Source organism: Cricetulus griseus, chromosome 3 (genome assembly GCF_003668045.3).
Source record: "Cricetulus griseus strain 17A/GY chromosome 3, alternate assembly CriGri-PICRH-1.0, whole genome shotgun sequence".
In the NCBI taxonomy this organism is placed as follows: domain Eukaryota; kingdom Metazoa; phylum Chordata; class Mammalia; order Rodentia; family Cricetidae; genus Cricetulus; species Cricetulus griseus.
In genome coordinates, this window is record NC_048596.1 from 200,922,021 (window position 1) to 200,945,067 (window position 23,047).

The 23,047-nt window shown below is 48.4% G+C and overlaps 1 protein-coding gene across 1 annotated transcript in view; it reads left to right on the forward strand.

Annotated features, from left to right (window-relative positions):
• Positions 1-4,108: 4,108 nt before the first annotated feature.
• Positions 4,109-23,047, forward strand: part of Galnt2 (polypeptide N-acetylgalactosaminyltransferase 2) — a 128,473-nt gene continuing 109,534 nt past the window's right edge. Inside the window, exon 1 of the mRNA XM_027404850.2 lies at positions 4,109-4,289. Coding sequence (XP_027260651.1) covers positions 4,167-4,289 — 123 coding nt within the window. The 5' untranslated portion in view covers positions 4,109-4,166. The remainder of the gene's footprint in view (positions 4,290-23,047) is intronic.

Sequence of the window (23,047 nt, forward strand, 5' to 3'; positions counted from 1 at the left end):
CTTTTTTATTTTTTTTAGGCATATGCCTAGCAGTGGAATTGCTGGATCATCTCATAATTCTAGTTTTAATCTTATGAGAAACTATCTTTGACTTTTTCAGTATGTAAGGTGTGGTCCCTCTCTCCTTCTGTGGGTTCCCTCTGTAGTCTCCTGATGGGAAGATTCAATTGCTGATATTCTTGAGGAAAAGCCCCTGAGTGTGGGCCTTCTGAATCTTTACAGGTCCATACCTGTTCATCTGTAGTCCGAATGCCTGGAGGCTAGATGTGAGAGCCCCTGGCTGGCACTCTTTCCTTGAGTGCTGTGTAAATGCATTTTCTTGTTGTCTTACTTTTTGCATTGTCTTAGGAAGTCTGATACATGCCTCCATCTTTATATCTTTCTTGCCTTTGAATTATTGTGTGTGTGTGTGTGTGTGTGTGTGTGATGGAATGTATGGAAAAGCTAGAAGACAACTTCCTGTGTTGGTTCTCACCTTTCACCTTGTTGGCGATAGGGTTTCTTTGTTGCTGGCTGGCCTGCAGGCTTCTGGGAATTTTCTATTTCCATCTCCCACCTCACCATAGGAGTAGTTGTGAGTAGTCATTCATTATCGTGTCTGACTTCTGGGGATCTGAACTTATGCTTGTGCAGCAAACACTTTACCCCTCTTTACTGAAGCACACAATGTTTCTACTAGTTTAAGTAATAGTTATCTAAAGAAGTGCTAAGGTCCATTCATACAACAAAGACATCTGTTCAAGGATGTTCATAGTAGCACTATTTGTAATAGCCAGAAACTGGAAGCAGCCTAGATGCCCCTCAACCGAAGAATGGATAGAGAAATTGTGGTACATTTACACAATGGAGTACTACTCAGCAGACAAAACAATGGAATCTTGAAATTTGCAGGAAAATGGATGGAACTAGAGGAAACCATTCTGAGCGAGGTAACCCAATCACAAAAACACAAACATGATATGTACTCACTCATATGTGGATTTTAGACATAGAGTAAGGGATTACCAGCCTACAATCCACACTGCCAGAGAAACTAGTAAACAAGGAGGACCCTAAAAGAGACAAACTTTGTCCCCTGGAGAAGGGGAAAGGGTCACCATTCCCTGAGCAAATTGAGAACATGGGAAGAGGGGGGAGGAAGCTACGAGAGTGAGAAGGGAAGAAAAGGAAGGAAGCAGAGGTCATGAGGGAGCAGAAAGGTTGAGTCAGGTGTAGTTTAGAAGAAAGGATATGTGATAGGTAGGGTTTTAGTTGCGGGGTGGGGGAGTGGTAGGGGAGGAAGGGATGTAATTCAATCTTGTTTGTAATTTTAAAAAAAGTCAAAAAAAAAAAAAAAGAAGTGCTAAAGTCTGTCTTGGTTATCACACATCATTTTCCCAAGGTGTATGGAAGTCACTTTTCATGTATAGTGTTGCATTTCCATTATTCCTGGAGTATTTTCCAGACAATAGTTGTTGAAAAATATCTATTAAAATGGGAAGTACTGTTGGGTGGTGATGATGCTGGGCTCAACCCCGGAGCCTTGCTCATGGTAGGTAAGAACTTACCCCTGAGTTACAGGCCAGCAGAGATGAACTTTTATGGAGGGAGGGTTTCAATACAGAGTTTCTCTGTGTAGCCCTGGGATGTCCTGGAACTCCCTTTGTAGATCAGGCTGGCCTTGAACTTAGAGATCTGCTTGCCTCTGCCTCCCAAGTGCTGGCATTAAAGGCATTAAAACTGAGAGATTAACATTTTAATATTGACTTTGTTTTACTTTTGAAGTTTTCTCATTAGGGATTTCAATTCAACCTACTTTTGCTCCTCTCTCTTGGCTTCCAACAACTTCCATCTGAACCTTTGTACTTCTTTATCTTATTTCCAATCCCCTCCCTTTCTTCTCTCCCTCTTCCTTCCTTTTGTCTTCTCCATTTTTTCTTTTTTACTTTTTTTTTGCATGGGAATGTCTGTGTGGTGTACATATGTGTATATGCATGTGTGTATATGCATGTGTGTGTATGTATGTAGTATACATGTGTGAAGGCCAGAGCTTACATGTTCCTGCTTGGTGGGTACATGTGTATACATGTAAACATGTGTGTGTGGAGGCTGTTCGTTGATCTATGGTGTGGTCCTTGATAGCTCTCCACCTTATATACTGAGACAAGTTCTCCCACTTACGCCCTCAACTTGCTGATTCTCTGCTTAGCTAGCTAGCCAGCTTGCCCTAGAGACTTTCTCCCTCTACCTCCATGCCCTGTGTTACAGGCAGGCCACCAAGCCTACCCAGCTTTTAGGTGGGCTCCTGGGATCCAAACTGCTGGTTCTCACGATTGCATGACAAGTGCTTTAACTGCTGAGCCATCTCTCCACCCCTTCCCCTTTCACTTTGTAGCCCAGGCTAGTCTTAATAGCAATCCTCCTGGCTCAGCCTCCTGAGTGCTGAGAGTACATACAGGTAAACACATCCACCACTGGTCAGTGTGTGTGTGGGGTATCATTTGAAACATTAAGATTCCTTTTCAACAATCAGAAATATGATTAATTTTCTGTTTTCTTTTTGCAGTGACATTTTTTTTTCTGTCTTTCAGCTTTTCAGTTAGGAAGCATTTGGGGCCAGGCTTCCAGGTGAGAGCTTTCTCTTCTGTCTTCCACTGAGGTGCAATCATAAGCAGATGATGCCCGTGCTGGGGGGCGGGGGGCTGCTCTTCTTTCCTTTTATTCCTCAGGGTTTGTCATGTTTCCTCCTCAATTCCTTCATTCCCTTCGCCACAGTTGTTCCCACTTATCTGACTTTTCCCAAGACTCTGGGCTTTTTCAAGCCTGTTATCTATTGTTCAGTGTTTGCAGAACTCTTCCCTGGTCATTACAGTGTTCAGAGTCTCATTCTTGGAATTGGACTTCTCTTTATGGTGATGACAAGCCTGTCTTCCTTAAGGTCTTGGCAGTAGTGAAGGACATCTGCTGGAACGGGGTGTCTGCTGGAATGGGGTATCTATTGGAATAGGGTGTCTGCTGGAACAGGGTGTCTGCTGAAACGGGGTGACTGCTGGAACAGGGTGTCTGCTTGAGCGGGGTATCTGTTGGAATAGGGTGTCTGTTGGAATAGGGTGTCTAGGGTGTCTGCTGGAATGGGGTATCTGCTGGAATGGGGTATCTATTGGAATTGAGTGGCTCTTCCTCCTCATTTCCAAGAAGTTTGGAGTTCAGGAAAGGCTCAAAATCCTAGTAGCAAAGGCTTGCTTGTGCCTTTGGTTTGTTCAGGCTTGGGTAGACTACCTCTCAGGCAGTCAGTCCCTGCCTCCTGAAGTCTGTGCAGATCTCAGAAATAGTTGCAGTCTCTCAAGTACTGGAAAATCTTTTTCAGACACAGGGACTTACAGAGTCACAAGGGCATGGCCAAGGTTACAGTCACCAGAGAGCTGCTGTCAGAGAACTGGCTGTCTGGTCTATTAAGTGGATTACTTTGCTCAACTTATTCCTTCAAGAAAGCAACCAACAAAAAATAAAAGATTTAAAAACATAAATTGCCATCATTCTCCCCTCATTTTCATGTTTATTTAAAACTACTGCTATTTTGTTCTTAAGAGCAGGTGGGCTCTTCACAAGCAAGTTTCTTGAAATCTACCTTCCCTGTCTTAGTCTTGTTCGAACTTCAGGGTGGTGCAGGCCTGTCATCCCAAGACTCAGGAGTCTGATGCAGGAGGAGTGTTGTGAGCTTGAGGCCAGCTTGGGCTAGATAGTGAGTTCGAGGCCAGTCTGGGTTATAGAAAGAAACCTTGTACTTTAAAAAAAAAAGGAAAAATAAAAAATAAAAACCCAATAACCCAAATAGTAAATGAGACGGACGCCGGGCCGGGGCGACCTCTGCAGACTGGACTAGGACCACTCCAGGTCTTCGGGAACCCGCGTGCAAGCCTTCTGGACCGCCACCTGCCACTCCCCGGGACGCGCGGTGGGCGGGGCTCCGCTGCCATGGAGACGAGGCCCTGCCCACAGCCCCGCCCCTCAGCGTCGATTGGTCGCCCTTTGCTCCCTGACCTCGCCGCCGGGCCGCCGCTTCCTGCCGGGCGCCGAGCGCCGCCCGCCGCCCGCTGCCGCGTCTTCCCGCGCCGCCGCCCCGCGCTCCGCCCGCCGCGCGCTCCGCCCGCGCGCCGCCAGCTGCCCGGCGGCCGCCCAGTGCGAGGATGCGGCGGCGCTCGCGGATGCTGCTGTGCTTCGCGCTGCTTTGGGTGCTGGGCATCGCCTACTACATGTACTCGGGGGGCGGCTCCGCTCTGGCCGCGGGCGCGGGCGGCGCCGGCAGGAAGGTGAGTGCCGCGAGGCCTGTGCGCCGACCCGGGCCTGGGAGGCTCCGTGCACGGAGAGTGGTTCCAGGCTCTGGGCAGGAGCCGCGGGGACCCTGGCCCTCACGCGCGAGTCAAGTTTCCTAAGGGCCCTCAGGCCAGGAGTGCGAGCCCTGGCCCTGCTCCGCTTACCAGGGACTCTGGGTACAGCGACTTGCCTCCTGCACGGGGGGCGCGAGCACCCGAGCCACTTAACGCCCTGCGCAAGGATCTTGGGGACTGTTGTCTCTATGGATCCACTGCGCTCTACTCCCTGTGCCGGGATCGTAGGGACCACACTGCCTGCCCCCTGCTTCGCTCTCCGTCCAGCACGCTCCAGGACCCTCATTCCCAGTTCCGGGATCTTGGTGATCGTTGTCACCCGAGACCCTGTGCTCCCTGAGCCACACTCCACCCGCACTCGAATCCCGACCCTGGACGTCCTGCTCCGGGATCATGGGGATCTCGGTCCCACCAGAACCTCTGTGCTCGAGCGATCAGAGGAGTCATCCCACCCGATGCCCCTCACCCTGCACCCAGAGGGAGTGAGGATGGACTGCGGTCCTGCCAGACCTTTTCTCCTACTTGCTACACTGCCCACCTCGGCTCTTGGCCCCTCACGGCGGCGGGAACTGCCTAGCCTCTTGCACTTGAATTTCCTAACCCCAAGTCCCTGTCCTCCGTGTGTGTTTCTGATGGATTCTGCGCTGAGGGCTGAGTGGTGAGGCTGTGGGGACCACGGGTCGCTTAGAGCTTATAGGTCCTGATTTGGCAGTCATCTCGGCTTGGTACCGGCCAGACACAGAGCGTGAGATCCTTGCCGGTGTGTTGGTTCTGTCTGCTCTGGGCATCAGGGGCTTGTGTTTTACTAGCTAATGAGCTTCAAAGCATAGTTATCTTTTCCAAAGCCCTGTAATCCTCCTTGCTTGATGTTGAATGACACACCACCACCGGAAAAGACGGGATGGAATAGACCATGGCTACGGGAGATAGGGGATAGGGTGTTGAGTAGGAAGGACTGTCACTGAGCCGACTTTACCCCTAGTCAGACCCTGAATGTCAAGGGCACTTGGCTGACTCCCTTTTCCTTCTGGCATCTTCAAGTTATTCCCAGCTGCAGGTGTAGAGGGAGGGACATGGCAGTATGTTATTCGGCTCTTGGAGGATTTTGTGATTTCGTTTTTATTTTTTGCAGTAACGAAAGTGAAACACTGTTTCTCTGTGTTTGGCTTGTGTCAGCTCTGCTTTCTGAATGGTTTGTGTGTTGCAAGCCCTTGTTAGTTTTTAAGTCTAGTACGTGTAGCTGGTGGCAGCAGCCTTTTTTTTTTTTTAAGAATGACAGTGGCTCTGAGCAGGTGTGGTTTGTACCAACTTTGCTTCCCCAGTAGATGCCTCCCCCACCTTGGGAATAGCCTGGCTGCTGACAGTGCTTTTTCCTATGCACACAAAACAAAGCAAACTGACAAAGGTTTAGATCAGCACAGGTATGTAGAAAGGCACCTGTGGCATTCGCCTTTTAGGGGTTATTGCCCTACCTCTAGGGGCTTCAGTGGGCAGACAAAGTGGTCCTCTGGATGCCTCTGAGGCATATGCTTTAGGTTTGAAGAAAGCCCAAGACCTCTTTGTGATCTGATGGAGACCATGCAGAAAAAAAGTGGGGGAAATAAACAGTTATACATGGATTGAGGACCTGGGATTCTGTTTTGTCAGTGAGCCATAAAATGTAATCCTGGCTGGAAATACCGTGGTTTAGTGGTCTGCAGGGGGAGGAAGAGGTATGTAAATGCAGTAGGTTTTGAAATTTCAGTAGTGTTCTCATTAACATAGCAGGGTGGACCCTGATAGAGGCAGAGGATGCCCCAAGCCATGGAGTGTCATCTTGACTCCCTTAGTGGTTTTAAACACTAGAAGGCTCCCCATGTTTAGTTCATCCTCATGATAAGAGAAAATGTGGCTGGGTGGTGGTGGCGGCACCTGCCTTTAATCCCAGTACTCAGGAGGCAGAGGCAGGTGGATCTCTGTGAGTTCGAGATCAGCCTGGTCTACAAGAGCTAGTTCCAGGACAGGCTCCAAAGCCACAGAGAAAAAATGTGTGGTTTCTTTAGCTTGTACAACATGAATGTGAAATATGATAAGGAGAGGAGTTATTGTAGGCTGGCTGCATTTCTTCTTGTGTTTGGTACCATTCATAGCCGAGCTCAAGTTAGTTTCTTCATGCCCTGGTGTTTTCTTTCTCATGGGGCCCCAGGCCTTAGGATTGTGCTTTGGGGATTGTCTGAGGGCACCCTGTTAGGATTTCTGCTGCTTCAGCAGCCAGGCCAGGCTGTGCACTGTGTGCCCTGCCTGCTAAACAACTCCTCTCAGAACTGCTGTTCCCCATTTAGCAAAACCCAGAAACTCAGCTCACCCCAGACTACAGATTGAATGAACTAAGGAGTTGAAAACCAACTGTCAGCATTTGCTGGAAAACTGGGGACTCAATACTGTGATTCCGAAATGCTGAGGCCCCATGTTAAAGCAATTTATGCATAATGCTTAAAATTGCATTTCATTTGTATAGGTATCTCCCCCTGCCATATTTACTCTTTCCTCCCTAAACTGATGATTTGCACTTCAAGAATGCCTTCCCTTTGAGCATCTTAAATGCTTTAAAATTTTAATCATGTTAAGTTTCCCTGGGGCCCTGGTATGCTGGCAGTGGATGGTGCTGTAGAAGAGAGGAGAGGATTTCTGTTGAAAGGAAGCTGCCTCTGGCTGAAGTGTAGTGACAGGAAGGGTTCCCAGTAGGAGAGCAGTGAGCTCAGCTGAGACTTCAGGGTCCCTTCACGGACTGCCTAAGTCCTTGAGGTGCCTAGCACTCTTCCTGGGAGCTGGTACCTGTGCTGCACCCTTGCACTGGACCTCAGGTGCAGGTGTTTGGCATTTGGGCTCTTGCAGGAAGCACTGGGGGAAAGGGCTTCTCTTAGAACTAGGTGGGACCTCTGGTAGGGATACTCAATGGAATATAAAAGTAGAGAAGGAACTTGTGGCTATGCTGTCCTGTAGAGGGCTTCCCATGACAAGCTTGCTCGATTGTTCATTTGGCTGAGCTGAAGGGAACCAGTACCGTCTTGAGTAGTAGTTAGACTGCAACCGAAGGTGGTGGCACAGTGGCTCCACTGGTGCTGAGTAACAGCAGCTTTTTCTCTTCCTTTTGATGAGTGATCCTCCCTTGAACACTGTTCATCTCTGCCTCTCAGTTCTCTCATTGTGATTTTAGGAGATTAGCATCCTTATACCATGGCTTTTTTTTTTTTTTTTTTTGATTAGTGCTGAATAACTGATACAGAAACAAGGAAAGAAAGAAAGCAGCAGAGAAAAATCCCCCAACCCCTGAAAATAAAGTGATCCAGGATCCTGTGAGGTCTTTGTTTTTGGCTGTGTGTCCTGATAATCTTCCTTGCATACTTCCTGAAGAAAGGGTCTGCAGGGTTCCTTGTGGGTTTACACTGGAATCTTGGATGCTGTGAATGAGCCATTTATGGGAAAACCCTGGGGACACAGTTGTGGTGTCATAATAGAGTTCCCGGTAGCCAACTTCCAGCAGAGAAAGTAGGTGAGGTGTGTAGGGTAAAGTCCATGATGGTGAGAGAGCTGGAGGTGCACCTGAGTTTTGGCAGCATAGGCTCCAAGTTCCCCACTCTTCCCCCGAATCCCTTGTCAGGAAGTATAGCTGTGATTATTGAAGGCTAACAAGAGGCCGCCACACACAGTATTGTTACCTGTGTCAGCAGGTTACCAAAGATAAGTGTGCAATTTAAGAAAGGCCATTTGCACTAAGAATGATGACAAAGGCCTGTTATCCTAGCATTTGGAAGATGGAAGCATGAGGATCAGGAATTCAAGGTCACCTTTTCTTAGATAGCACATTCAAGTCCAGGCCAGCCTGGGCTATATGAGACCCTGCTTCAAAACAGAAATGAGGATTGTAGTGGAGGTGGGAAGACCGCCAGGGAAAGCCCAGCAATAGCTTCGTCTACACTGTAAGATTAACCTCCTTAAAGAAGATAGAGTCCCTTTTGCAGAATTCTGTTGTAGCTGCTTATGGGAGTGCAAACACAATAGAAACAGATTGTGACCCATAAACACTACAAAGATAATGAGCCATGCCCCGGGCCCTCCAGCAAAAGGGAAAATGAACCTGTTAATCAGTGGCTTGTGGCCACCAGTCTGCTCAGTCTGCGTGGCTAACTGCTGTGGGGTGGAGTGTGGCAAGGCCCAGGGAGCAGGGAGAGTTTTTCTAAGGCTTTTAGCCTGCTGTGATCTCTCCAGCATGGCTGGAAGAAAGGGAGTGGTGGGGTCAGTTGTTTGCTGCCCTTTGATAAGGGGTATGTGAAAGGTGGTAGGAAGAGCAGTTAGGTCAGGAAGACAGGGATGCCTGTAGCTTCTCTGCTATTGTTGTAGTCTCAGGTTTTTGGGTAATGTGTTTCTTTGAGAGGCACATGATATCAGCCCAAGGCTGCTTTGATGCCCCTGCCCAGAGTCATGTTCAGAGGTGGCTGCCTGGGCACTAAGTGGAGGCTCAGACAGAGGCCAGGAAGGCTGCAAGTGCTTCTGGGGCAGCTTTGGACAGTCTCCTGCAGACCCAGCAGGATGCACAAGTCCACTCCCCTGAGAGCTCCTTGTTTCCTCCCTGTGCAGCCCGTTGGAGAGCTCTGTTTGAGGATGACACTGAGATTTGCTAGTTAGGCAGAGGGGAATCATATATGTGGCCAGGTCACAGAGTTGAGGAGGGTGGCTCTGGTCTTAAGCACCTAAATCCCCCCACCCACTCTAGTTGTTTGTCTCTCCCTGTCCACTGCCCCCTATGTTTTTGAGAAAGTCAATCTCCTCCTTGGCTCCTCTTTCCATATTCAGCTGCTGAGGGTGCAACCTGTCACCCAGTAGGGCTCCTGTCACTTCCCTGTCATGTCAAAACAGGTGTTGAGTGTTGGTGCCCTCACCTCTGACTTAAGGCCTGGCCTTCACTGGAGCAGAAGTGCTTGCTCCACCCACATGGTCTCAGCTCTTTCCTGGTGAGGTCTTTTCTCATTCAAGAGCCCAGTAGTGCTTCCCACAAAGGCTGCCCATGGAGCTTCCAGGACAGGCTGGGCCAGGTAGGTGGTTATCCTAGCTGATGGCCATTGTTACTTTGATATAGCAGAGGAGCTCACCACAGCCTCTTCTAACCTAGGCAGAACTTGACCTTGTTCTCTCTGGGTCTGAAGACTCCATGACCTTTGACCCTGAGCATTGTATTCAGGACTAACCATAGGCTCAGAGGTTCTCCTGGAGTGCATACCTTAGTGTAGAAGGCCCCTATGCCTCTCTCCCCAGAGACTATAGGCCCATTTCCAAGGTGGGGGTGATGTATCAGTCTCCAACACCAATCAACTCACCTGCTGGAACCCTTTGCTTCTTTGGGTCCCCATGCCTGGAGTGGCTCTGTGCCTGGAATGGCTCCAGAGCTGCCCAGCCCTCCTCTGACATGGTTTGAACTGCAAAGCTGACATGTCTATACTTAGTCCTGTCCAGTAGTGTGGGCTTGGGGAGTGTCTCATGATGAACAGATTGAGTTTCTTAGCATGCTGACATGTAGACACCCTTGATTCTTCTGGGCTCAATATGTAGAAAAACAAACCCTCTTACTTGAACTCTCATTTGTGGAGTTGTATTTTAAGTTTTCTTGGGAGCCATATGTCATTCTGAAGCTGGCTCTGACAGAGCTACCATGGAGGGCAGCTGCATGGGGCCAACCCATACCTGTCCCCATGGCCTAACCTATCCTTGCAGGCTGCTGTCATCCTGGAGAATGGCCCCTTCCATTTGGTTCCTTCCTCCTAGAAGCGCTCTGTGGAGTAAGCAGTCTCCTCCAGGCCACCTTGCTGGCCACCTAGTCCTTCAAGTCAGGCATCTCTCTCTCTCTCTCTCTCTCTCTCTCTCTCTCTCTCTCTCTCTCTCTCCTCCCACCTCTCTCTCTGAGTTCCTGGGAAGGAATGGGACAGGGCCATTGGACTGCAGTGTCTGTCTTCTCAGGGGACCGTGGTTGCATCAATTCTGGTTTCTCACATCCAGCAGGGCTAGCTTTGGGGCTGGAGGATTTATCTTCCCCAGTGTCCATTCTCTCCTTGGCAGGAGGTTCATAGCATTGCTGACCTCTGCATACTGGGTGCCAGCGCCCCTCATAGGTTATACCAGGTGCTGCCAGGGCATGAGACAGAATTGACTGACATGTTGAGGGTGCTATTAGCTTTTTACTTTTTCTCCCTTTGTGGCCAGGCCTTCTCAGAAGAAAACAGCCACTCTCTGAGGTCTATGGGGGCCTCCTTTAGGAGGTACTCAGGTGAGGATTAAGTTTTAAAATGTAACAGACATGTGCTTAGCACCTGCTGCACACCATGTATGTCCTTAAAGCTTCTAACATATTACTGAAGAAAACAAAGGATGGGGAAGGCAAGAGGGTGTCCCAGGGTCACAGAACCTGTGGGTAGAGACTCACTTGGGTTGTGGTAGCACCTGTCTCTGAGGTCTTCCCGTTGTCAGGATATGGGTGTGGTCCCCGGCTTCCTAGAGCCTTTCCTTGATTGTCAGTGTCCTTTTCCTTACTGCCGAGGTGACTCTGGGAAGGTCCCCTGTAGCCTCCATGCTTAGGAGTGTATTTACTAATGGCAGTGGCAGGTTGCTTGCTTTATATTAGGTTTCTTGCTGTCTACCATTAGATTTACCCTCTTACAGCTATCCTCAATGCTGCACTGGCCAGGAGAGTGATACTAGGGCCTGTGCCTTTCATTCTCTTATCAAGTGTCTCTCGAGACTCCCTGTATGCCTAGCACAGCTGTGTCTGGAATCCTGGGAACCCAGCAGACTGCGATACTTCACTCCACTGGGGTGGGGGTGGGGCAGACAGCAGACAGTACAACATAAAGGGCAGTGCTGGGATGCAGCAGTGTAAGGGGCATAGGGTCACGGAGAGAATGAATCCAGCCTCTGGATGAATCCAGCCTCTGGCTTCCTTTGCTCCTGAGGCCCCCTGAATTCCTCAGTGTCCAGCCTCTGCCTGTCCCCACCTTCTGCTCAGTGAATAGAATGAACCAGTTTCCAGGGGTCATTGCCTATAGTTTGCCAGCAGAGTGGCTCTTCTGTCACAGGGATGCTTGTTTTTTCTGTTCCTCTTCATGCACGTGGTTGACTGCCAAGTTATCTGCCATACCCTGGCCCCTCTACCCTCCTGTGGTTCTCAGTTCCACATCCTATAGTTCAGTGTGTGTTAGACTAGCTAGGCTGTGTTGTGGGACAGTCTCTGGATTCCTGAGCTAGTCTGTGAAGTGCAGCAGGGCAGGCAGGAGGCAGTTCATAGTTTAGGCTCTATGAAAGGACATCGTGAATTTACAGAGTTGTCCCCACATGTCAGAGCTCAGGGAGTCATCCTTGGGTCTTGAACCCTTGTTGCAGTCAAGGGTCTCCATTACTGCTCCATCCCCACGAACAGCAGGAGGTGCAGATGGGGTTGTTCATCACTCACAATTGCAAGAGGGCAGAAACCTGCTGGTACCCTGCTTTGGAGAGGTGGCACTTGGTAGTTAGTGTAGGTTCTGGGATCGGTGGTGTTTGTGGAAAATAAGATGGAGCTGTGACCTCACTGTCTGGAGTTGCTGAGGGACATCAACTGGTAAAAAACAACTCTCATAGGTTTCCCAGGTCTCTTTGGGGTAGGGGGTTGTTTCATGGGGCTTCTGAGTACTTCTAGTCATTGCAGGACAGGCAGTACCGAGGCCTACGGGCTCAGGAATGCTGTGATGGCTTCTGCTATCTTCCTGGAAGGCCAGCCCAGGTGCAACCTTTGATTCCTTGCTTTGGAAAACTGACAGGCTTCAGATGAAAGGTCTTTCTCAGCCAAATCACTTGGGATGGGAGCTTGAGGAGCTGTTGCAAATTAAAGACTTGAACTTGAAACTGCCTATAAATTAAGCTCTCTCTAGGTCTGGGGCGAGTATAGACGCTCAGACTGGGAATTTGTGTGGCTGCCTTGGTGCAGAGCTGCTTGGCCCAGCATGGGATGCCTTAAGGCCTGGCTGTCCTGTTCTGACTGCCTTGGGCTTTCCTGTTGACCCACTTGCTGAACCTTTGCTTCCAGAGGCCACCTCCTTTCTGTCCCCTCCCACTCTGCCTTGGGAGTTTGCCTTACCAGCTCACCTATGGTCACCAGTAGTTTCCCCTCCATCTGTAATCTTTTTCATCAACTCCAAGACTCCCTTATTTGTAAAATACTCTGTAGTTTATGTGCCACTAGGAAAGAAAAAAACTGTCCACTGAGCTGAATAACATGGTTTCTATCAGTTAACATTTTTATTTTCTACTCACTGAAAAAGCCCTTTCAGACTTAATTAGACATTGATTTTTCTATGTATCACTCTTGCACATAGACACAAAGGAAAACATAAGTGAAATATATTGGATAAGGTGTTCCCAAAACTTTTTCTGAGTCCAGCCACTCTAAGTCACTTTCTGTCTGTTTTTTTCAGTCGTCTGCTCTATCACCAAAATTGTTGGTGACAGCATTTCCCAAGGGAGGGGTAACCATAAAAGTGCTAAGGGCTATTGACTCTGGACCCTTAAGGTAGCTTGGCAGTTGTGTAATTAGCCACCTCCACTCCTACACCTCTCCCCTGAATCCTGGAGAATTCTCCATTTCACCGTCTGTTCCCATCTCATCCTGATGGGATTTCTAGGGATTATTGCTTTTGGAATTTCTTTTAAGCTTTGGACATGTCCAGCAGATTGAGATGCTGAGCCTACAGTGATGCACTGGGCCCTAACCTGGCTTACAGAGACTTGGGTGTTTTGGGGAGGCGGGAGACATACCAATTTCTCAAGTTCAACTGTGGACAAGGATTATCTCAGAATGGACTAGTTAGGGCCCTGCTCTTCCTCACCCACGAGAGCCCATTTGTTGTCTGGTCTCTCTCTGACAGAGGTCTACTCCAGTCCCAGAATCCTGATAGACTGCTTCTTATTTCTAAGAGTAACTGTGAGTGTATGACCATTCAGAAACATTCTGGAGTGTTAACCATGTAAGAGGTCACCTTGGGTGCCAGGTTGCAGAGGGACAGTCCTCTTTTACATTGAGATTTCAGTTACCAAGCAGCTAGCATACTTTGAGGAGTCCTTTCTGTGGTTCAGAAATAATATCGAGCTTTTACCAGGGTTACTTTGAAAAGACCTGACAAGAAAGCATTCACCATTTGATGACATTTTTTTTCCTGTAAGAATCACCTGACTGTCTTTGGTAGCCTCCTAGGAGCACTTGGTGGCAGAGTGTGAATTAAGGTAGGTACAAGCCACTGTCACCTAAGCTGCCATCAGCAGCTCACAGCCCCTTACCCAACAAGGCTGGCATGGCTATTTCTTGATTGCTCTGTATATCTGTGTCAACACCTTGCCTTATCATGGGCAGGAAGCTGGAGTAGGAGACGACTAATAAATATATATTATTCCTTTTTGTTCCTCCACCAGGATGTTATTGTAAAAGTGCCACATATTATGTTGAATTTGTAACCGGCGATTTTGGCAAGGATGTGATACTGCATATTTTCTGTAAGGTGTAATTCCTGGTGACTTCAATTTATATCAGTCTGTCGCTGTAATTCCTGAAAGGCCCTGAGCCCTTGCCATTTGTCTTGCTTCTCTTTAGGCCTAGGGCAATACTGGGCTGGGAAGTTCTTCCCTTGTACACATTTAATTTCTAGAAAACCCCAAGGTTACCAGACTATCCCTCAGGTCATGCAGTAGCAAAGGCAGGCTGTTGTAAAGTCCCAACAGCTGCCTAAAGTAAGGCTTCCAGGAAAGCCAGCACTGGCTGGCTTGTTTTCCAACTGTGTCCCTGAGACATAGGTACAAATAGCAGGTCTCCCTGTCTGGGACTCAGAGCCACAGCTTCAGGCCTGGAGGGTGCTGATTACAGGACTATTGTCTGCTTATCTGCCATCAAAACTGCTGATGTGGATGGGCAGAAAGCCCAGAGGGGGAGGGTCTGGGTTTCTGGGTGGTCTGAGGACCAGGCCCAAGGCTGGCATTGTGAAAGGGGTGTGGCTGCAACTGCCCAGGCTTACCATTGAATTCAGAGGCAGGTAAGGGCTGGGTGTCTCATTCCTGATAGAAACCAAGAACACATAGCAGTAGGCATTAGGGACTAGTGTGGGCCACCCATCATCTGCCTACGATGGCATGAACTAGTTCATGTCCTTTGTTTTAGAAAAGAACAGATTATCTCCCCTTCCTGGCTTGGTGATGTCATCATTGCAGTGGTGTTTTATTTTAGAGTTTTTCTCCCTAACAGGACATGATAGCACAAAATGTCGTTTGGCTGTTCTGGCCTCCAAGTTGTCAGGATCCATAAGCAGGTCCAGTGTGAGACCTGAGATCAATCCAGTGCTTGCAAACAGGGGTTTCCCTGCTACCAAGGCTTGGAGATCATAATACCAGAGGGTTGCACACAAACTCTGGAGACCATCTTGGGTGGTTTGAAAACAACCTGGAGACTGCACTGGGACTGGTTTTGGGTTCCTCTGTAGGGTTGGTGTGATATGGCAGAGAGGACATAGCAAAGTGCTGAGCCTGGGCCTAAGCCAGGCTGCTTGGGTATGAATTCTGGCTTCCTGGGTGGCCCTGTGACCTCAGGCAAGTCACTTAGCCTTTCTGTGTGGTTTCCTCACTTGCTTGTCTCAGCAGTTTTCAGTGAAGAGCGTGTTAGTATGTATAAACTGTCTGGATTGGTCCTGGTGTGCACACAGCAAATACTCAGCAGTGTGACGGCTGTTGTTAGTGTTAAGTGGTATGTTAAAGGTGGGAGCCAGATGACACACCATGAAGGGAGCCTATACACAGTGGAGATGTTGTCCCACATAGTGGGTTGTTTTGGAAGAGCTTAGATTGCAGAACTCTGCACTCTTCCCCTGAGGAAACTGAGTCCAGAGATGATAGCAGGCTGGGCGGTGTCCCGTTGTGAGAGCCAGTGCACATATCTTAGCCTTCATATCCAGCACTGGGTTTCTCAAAAGTTCTTTCCCAATTCTATCCCTTCCCTTCCTCCCTTGTAACTTGTCTTTGAAAATTTGTATCAGGGTGTGTGTTTTAACTATGTGGCTATATAATTAATTTTTAAAACTAATTTTTAATTGGTTATTTCAACATCTTGAGTTGTTATTATCTGAGTGTTACATGCTGCCTGAAACTTTCCCACAGGGTTCTAATTGGTAAACATTGTTTTCATTTTATTAGTTCAGCTTCTGCTTGCCTTTGAAACTGTAGGTGAGTGACACATGCAAGACAGATTAATAATTGTAGTAATACAACACAGCCACCTGCAAGGGCTGAGAACTGGTTCTGTCAATTGGTGCAGACTTTCCATATTTACTCTTGGATCTCTCTCTCTCTCTCTCTCTCTCTCTCTCTCTCTCTCTCTCTCTCTCTCTCACACACACACACACACACACACACACACACAGTAAAAAATAATCTAAAATCGGAATGTTGGTGAGTGTCTTAGTTAAAGTTTCTATTGCTGTGAAGAGACACCATGACCATGGCAACTCCTTTTTCTTTTCTTTTTTCTTTTTTGAAACGGGGTTTTTTCTATAACTGTCCTGGGACTCACCTTGTAGATTGGGCAGACCTTGAACTCATGCCTGGCTTACAGCAACTCTTACGAAGTAAAACACTTAATTGGGACTGGCTTACAGTTTAGAAGTTTAGTCCATTATTGTCATGGAGGGAAACATGGCAGTGTGCGGGCAGACATGGTGCTGGAGAGGTAGCTGAGAGTTCTACATTTTGGTCCTCAGGCAGCCGCAGGAGACTGTGACACTAGACCTAGCTTGAACATATGGACCTCAGAGCCCACTTCCACAGTGACACACTCCCTCCAACAAGGCCACACCTCCTAATAGTGCCACTCTGATGACCAAACATTCACACACACGTGAGTCTGTGGGGGCCATACCTATCCAAACCACCACAGTGAGGATGCTGGATCTGAGAAAGCTATCATCCAGCCCCTGTGTGACTCTGGATCCCTGTTTGTACTGCTCTTGGTGAAGAGGGGTGTGGTGGGGTCAGATAGATGGAGAGTGGTACCCAAGGGTGTAGTGAGACTTTTTTGCTGCCCCTCCTTGTACATGTGCTCATTTTCCTTTCTGCTGGAGAGGGGCTTTCTGGGAGCAGATGTGGTGAGTTGTCAGATGTGAATAGTTTCTTTATCTTCCTGGGCTGTCTCTCTCCTTTGGGTCTCCTGGTGTTGTCTTGGATCTGTTAAGGTTCCTGTGTTACAGAGAAGCTGTGGTTCTGTGAGGCTGTTGTCATTTGTGGGCCCTATTTTAAGGTATTTCCATGAGTCAAAGTGTAGTGATGGTCCCAGGACAATAAAGATTGAGGGTCTCATAGATCAGCATGTGGCTCTGGTGAGTGGACTGGGTGACTTGCTTTGCCTTGCTGGTCCTGCAAGTGTTAAGGCTGGAGAGTTCAGGTGGTACTCTCCTACCTTGAGGTTCTCCAATTGTCCATGCCCACCACCCCTTTGGTGGCCCACTCCTGAGATTCTCTGATGCATCATGCCTGTCCTCACATGGTACTCCTGAGTCCCTGCCTCTAGGTGCCCCCTCCACTCCCGGTCCTTAATGTATCATACCACCCCTGAGAGCCCAGTGTAGAACTGTCCTTCAAGCCTAACAACTATAACCATCTTAATCTGAGCATCCGTGATCACCTACAAGTGACCTGGAAGAAGTTTTAGATATTGACCCGCACCTGAGATTCCAGCCACTCCTCCTGTCACCTCCCTCCCAGCTATTTGCTATATGCAGCCCAAGCTGCATGTGTGTGTTGTAGTCTTGGGAGGTGATAGATTCGATTGAGTGTGGAAGGTTAAATGAACATTAACTACGTCTGTGTAGCCATAGGGAAGTCGGCCATGTTAAGGTGAGACATTTTGGTGGTTCGGCTGATTTGGGCGGCACGTATGCTCTGTAAGTAAGCCCAATAAACTCCTTTGTTCACCAAGTTTGACTTAAGTGGTCTGGTTACCTTTGGTCTGTTGTTGGTGCCTTGTTGAGGGGTGTAGATGTCTGTTTACATCTCCCCAAGGAGGTTTATACATCTGTGTGTCCTTCCCCCAAGTGGCTTTTTGCCCCTTCCCAATGTTGAGCTACAGGAGTGTCAGGCTTAGACACCTTCCCTGTTTTCTGTTTTACTGCAGGAAGGTGTGACAGCTGTAAAGAGGGAGGCTTTGCACACAGATGAATAGCTGAGGGAGTCTGGAAAGTTGGCCATCCTGGCTGACAGAAGGGCATAGGTGGGAAGGCACACAGGCCAGTTAGCAGCTGGGCCAGTGGGGCAGGGGAGTGGGCTAAGAGTAGGTGCTCTACAGCCTGTAGTGCTTGCAGTGTGTCAAAACCTTTCAAGATTTAGATCCCTACTCCAAGGCATTGCTATGTCCTTCAGAAAGCTGTTAAATGATGCTGTGTTGAGGGGAGAATGTGTTCAGGAATGGCAGTGTGGGCTCACCATCTTTACTCAGTGCATCTGGATTGACTGGGACCATCTGTAACTTTGTGGCCCAAAGTGGTAGATATCCCTGAGCCTGCCAGCCTTTCTCAGGTGGTTGGTAGCCCTGCTGTCCACATTCTCCAACCTGCAGAAAAGGGGCACTGCCAGTTTCCAGATGCTGTGTGCATGCTGTTGGGTGGGCTGTGTCCCTCTCCCCTGGACCCAGTCTGTGCGTTCTAAGTCTTTAATCTGCAGTGTGAGGTGGTCCTCAATGCTGGTTAGGGTAGTGAGTCTGGCTTTCTCTGCAGGTGCAGTAGGTACAAGGTTAGGGAGACCTGAGGTCTCCTGAAACCCTTCACTGAGGTTGCACTGACCTGCCTCGGTTGTGTTTGCCTTAAGCCATCAGCTCCTGGTGCTTTTGTAGGTGGAGTTGTAATCTGCACCCGAAGGGAGAAGAGATGGTACCAGCATGCTGAGCTGGGTATGGGTTACTGCCAGACAAAGGACAAAGTTTTGTTGGTTACTTTCAGGGCTGCCTTTTCCTCTGTCTGAGTCTTTGAATTCAACTGTTGTATCAAAGCTTTCAAACAGTACAGAGGTGGATGTGTGTGTGTGTGTGTGTGTGTGTGTGTGTGTGTGTGTGTGTGTGTGTAATATCGGGGACACCATGAGAGGGTACTTGGAGCCCACACACAGGCTCACCCCTCAGTCAGAGCCCCCAGGGACTAGACTCTTGCTGCTGAGGGGCAGCACCAGCAGCTGCCTTGAAGTTGACTCATTTATAAATACATGCATTCCTTGGTCTCAGCTACTTCCTTGAGGTGTAGGATGCAGGTCATGGGGGCTCAGAGCTGCTGAAGGACTCACTGGTTGTCACTTGGCAAGTACTTATGTGTGCCAAGGACAACCAAGTGTTGCGTGACAGAACTTTTCTTGGGGAGATGCAACACACATGTCTACTTATCCCAGATAGGGAGCCCACAACAGACCAAAGTATGGATACCAGCGGAGTCCAACTTGGTGAGCCAATGAGTGTTATTGTTGTTACCTACAGGAGTATGGGTGAGGGGTTACTTACAGGGGAAGAAATTACTTAAAAGACAGCTGCATCAGCAAAGGCCATCCCAGCACAGGTGACAGCTTACAAAGCTAGGAACCTGGAGTGCACCTGGACACTCTCAGCTGTTATTGCTTACTCTGTTAGTGAGGGCCTAGTGAATGTGGTCAGTTTCAGGAACTTACTGTAACTATTTTGAGTTGTTTGCCTTCCTGTTTAAGAAGCTTAAACAGGAGGAGATCAAACTGAGCCTCCATACCCTACCCTAGGGCTGAGACACTCAAGGTTGGGGCCCTTGGGACAGAGAACTGGAGGATGGAGTGTTTCAGTTTTGGAGGAAGCTGTTACTGAGCACCAAGATACAGAGAAAAGCCCCTGGTAAAGCCCATGGGTGGGTGGTCTCCTCCCAGCACTCAGGCAATGAGTCTCACCTGTGAAGAGGGGAGGGTCCTGGCACCTTGCTGACATCTCCCTTCTCCTGTATGCTGACTCTAAGCCAGTGTTGGTACAACCTCTTTTAACTAGTGCAGCTCTCCCCAGAGCTGGCCTGCCAAAGCTTGCCTTGTCTCCATACTTTAAGGAGTTGCCTCATCTGATGCCCAGTACTAACTACTGATTTTCCCAAATGGAAGGTAAGCAGGGTGAAGAATCTGCCTTTTGGCTGTACTTGAACCTGAGACCAGCAGGAGTTTCCCATTCCCTCCCACTGCCTTTTCTTGTTCTCTACCTATCTCACCCCACCTCAGTTTTCCTGCACAGCTTGCCCTTCCCTTGGCTCTTTTACTGTTAGCCTCCTTGGTGGGTTGTGGTTCTCAGTCTGGGTGCAGGGCTTTAAAATACATTGGCTCAGGACCTACTCTGAGTAATTCGGCAAGCGGGTCAGCCTGTGCTCCTGTGTGTACTCTGTACACACGCCCCATGTTTGGATTCCAGTACTATTGGGTGTGGAGCAGCTAGGATGATTTCCATGGCTTTACCTTTGGGGGAGGGGCTGCTCAGATTAGAGCCTTCCTTGTGTGGATGCTCTTGTGCTGTTACGATGCTGTTTAGTCTTCTGAATTGGAAGAATTGGTTACTGGCTTCTACAGTCAGAGTTGTGTTCTTATTGCTGGAGTCTTGATGAACTAGCTCCTTCCCAAAGATTTGATACCTCCTCCTCAGAGTCTCCGTGTGCCCTTTATCCTGTTCTTTTCTCAGCCCCAACACATCTGGCCCTGCTGTGATGTGAAGCTAGGGCTGCACTAAGCTTTGTCCCAGCACCTTGCCAGCCTCCACTGAAAGGGAACATGAGAGGGAAGGACCAGTGAGGTGGGAGGTGAAGACTCTTTGGCTCCCTTTGCCTCTGCTGTAGCCATGCCTCGGATTTAGTTTTCTTGGCACTAACAGACTTTGGTCCCTCACACTTAGAGATGCCAGCCTCAGGCAAGGAGCATCTCACCCTGTGCTTCTCTGTCCCAAGGGCCCCAACCTTGAGTGTCTCAGCCCTAGGGTAGGGTATGGAGGCTCAGTTTGATCTCCTCCTGGGTTTCTTGAGACTCAGGTGGAGGCTGCTCCTGCAGTTGTGGCCTGTAAGAGTCAGTTGGCTGCCAGTGTTACCTAGGTGACCATTTATATGGAAATCCCTCTGTTGGAGAAATACCTCTAGTTCTGGTTAGACTCTGGCTGATTGGTAGGTGAATTACACTCATTTAGACTGTGGTTCATGCTTGCAGTTTTGCTCACTCCTCCTACAGGACTACTGGTGTGTGTCTCAGAGACATTCTGTCTTCAGCCACGGTCTTGAGCCTCAGTGAGACTGGGTGGGTACCTAGAAAGGATCACTACAGGTGGCTGCCACTATCCATTCTCTTTTGGCTTTACTTTCAAAGAGCAATGGTTTCAGCTGTACCTCCAGAGTCCATGTCCATTCAGTAACTATATTTATGTCGGCTTCAGATGCTTACACTACAGATTTTCATTTTTTTTTTTTTTTTTTTTTTTTTTTTTTTTGAGACCGGTTTCTCTATGTAGCACTCAGCTGTCCTGGAACTCACTTTGTAGACCAGGCTGGTCTTAAACTCAGAGATCCACCTGCCTCTGCCTCCCAAGTGCTGGGTTTAAAGGCGTGCACCGCCACCTCCCAGCACACCACAAACTACTTTTTTTTTGTTTTTTGTTGTTTTTTTTCCCGGAGGCAGGGTTTCTCTGTGTAGCTTTGGAGCCTATCCTGGCACTCGCTCTGGAGAACAGTCTGGCCTCGAACTCAGAGATCCACCTGCCTCTGCCTCCCGAGTGCTGGGATTAAAGGCATGTGCCACCAACGCCTGACCCACAAATTACTTCTAAAGAGACTCCAGGCAGCTTGTTAGGGGAAAAATATGTTTGAGTAAACACAGATTCATTAAAAGTTTATAAGGCTAAGCCATCTAAATTGCTCAGTGGGTAAAAGCTCTGGCTGCATGTCTGTTGCTGTGATAAAACACTGTGGGAAGACTTTCTCTGTCCTGCCAGTCAGCTCTGTCCCACCAGCCAGCTCCCAAATAACCACACTTAATATTAATTATAATATGTAATTATAAAATATATAATATATACTTATAAAAGCTCTGCTGATAGCTTAGGCTTGTTACTAACTAGCTCTTACAACTTAAATTAACCTGTATTTCTTATCTGTGCTCTGCCATGTGTTTGTAACTTTTTTCAGCATGTCCATCTTGCTTCTCTCCACGCCTCCTGGTGACTCTGCCCCTTCTCCCTGTGCTATTTTTGTGTCCACAAGTCTTGCCTAACCTTTTCCTGCCCAGCTATTGGCCAATCAGCTACTTATTAATCAATGAGAGTAATACATATTCACAGTGTACAAAAAGATTGTTCCACAGCAAAATCCTGGACAAAAGCAATGTGGGGCAGAAAGGGTTTATACAGTTTACAGGTTGTAGTCCATCATCAAGGGGAGCTGAGGTGGGAACTGAAGCTTAACCATGGAGGAGCACTGCTTCCTAGCTTGCTTCCCATAGCTTGCTTTCTTATATAACCCAGGTCTACCTGCCCAGAGATGACACCGCCACAGAGGGCTAGGCTCTCCCACACCAATCATTAGTCAAGAAAATGCCCCACAGACTTGCTTGTGGGCCAATCTAATGGAGGTAATTCCTTAATTGAAGGGCTGTTGACTTATGTGGCTCTAGTTTGTGGCAAGTTGACAAAAACTGACTAGCACAATGCACAAGCCTGTGTTCATGACCTGAGTCCAGTTCCCCGAACCCATGATGGAGGGAGAAAGCCAACTCCTGAGGTTGTTCTCTGATGTTCATATGCACACTCACACACATCTTACACATGTACCACTTTCTATACAAATTAAAATCAAATCAGGAACTGCAGGACCATCTGACGTGAGGGACTGATGAGAGTAGGATGGAGAACTGATGAAGGTCCTGGTGCTCCTGCAGCCCCTAGGCTGATCCTGGTACCACTTCTCCCCCGTGTCTAATTGAATGCTCAGCACGATATACTGCCCCCCAGGTCAGTCAGCAACCCAAACCCAAAGGACTCTAGGACCTACTTGGTTTTGGCTTATCAGCCAACAGGGTCAGAGAAGCTGTTTTAGTTAAGCATAGTGTGTATGAGTAGCCAAAACAAGTAAGGCAACATGTTGGGCTTCACAGTTCACATTTTCTCAGAAAATGAGGCATCTCTATGTGAAGACATTTTTGGTAGCCTTTCGACTTGATAAAAATCATTATGGGTGCTGAGTTCAATGTCATGAACGTAGTAATGGCTACTGTTGATGGGGGGGGGGGATGATACAGAGTGAAGATGTGCTCATGCGGCCTTTTCATTTAAGACAGTGCCAGGGTGTGATGTTACAGCTCTGCCTCAGGCCAGGGTGAAGCTTGCTGCCACTTGACTCTAGTAAGCCAGGAAGCTTTGGTGAATAGCACAGATCACCACGGGACCAGTCAGAGGCTTGTAAACCTCATAACTCTAAACCCTAGGCTCATTAATTGTTAACTTGGGGCAACAGTGTCTTGTTGGTTTGTATTTAAATTCATTGGTTGCCCAACGTACCTGGGCTGCCAGGGGCCTATGGTCTCTTTTTGAAGACGGGAAGTAGATTCTGAATGGTGATCGCACCTGTGTTGTGTGG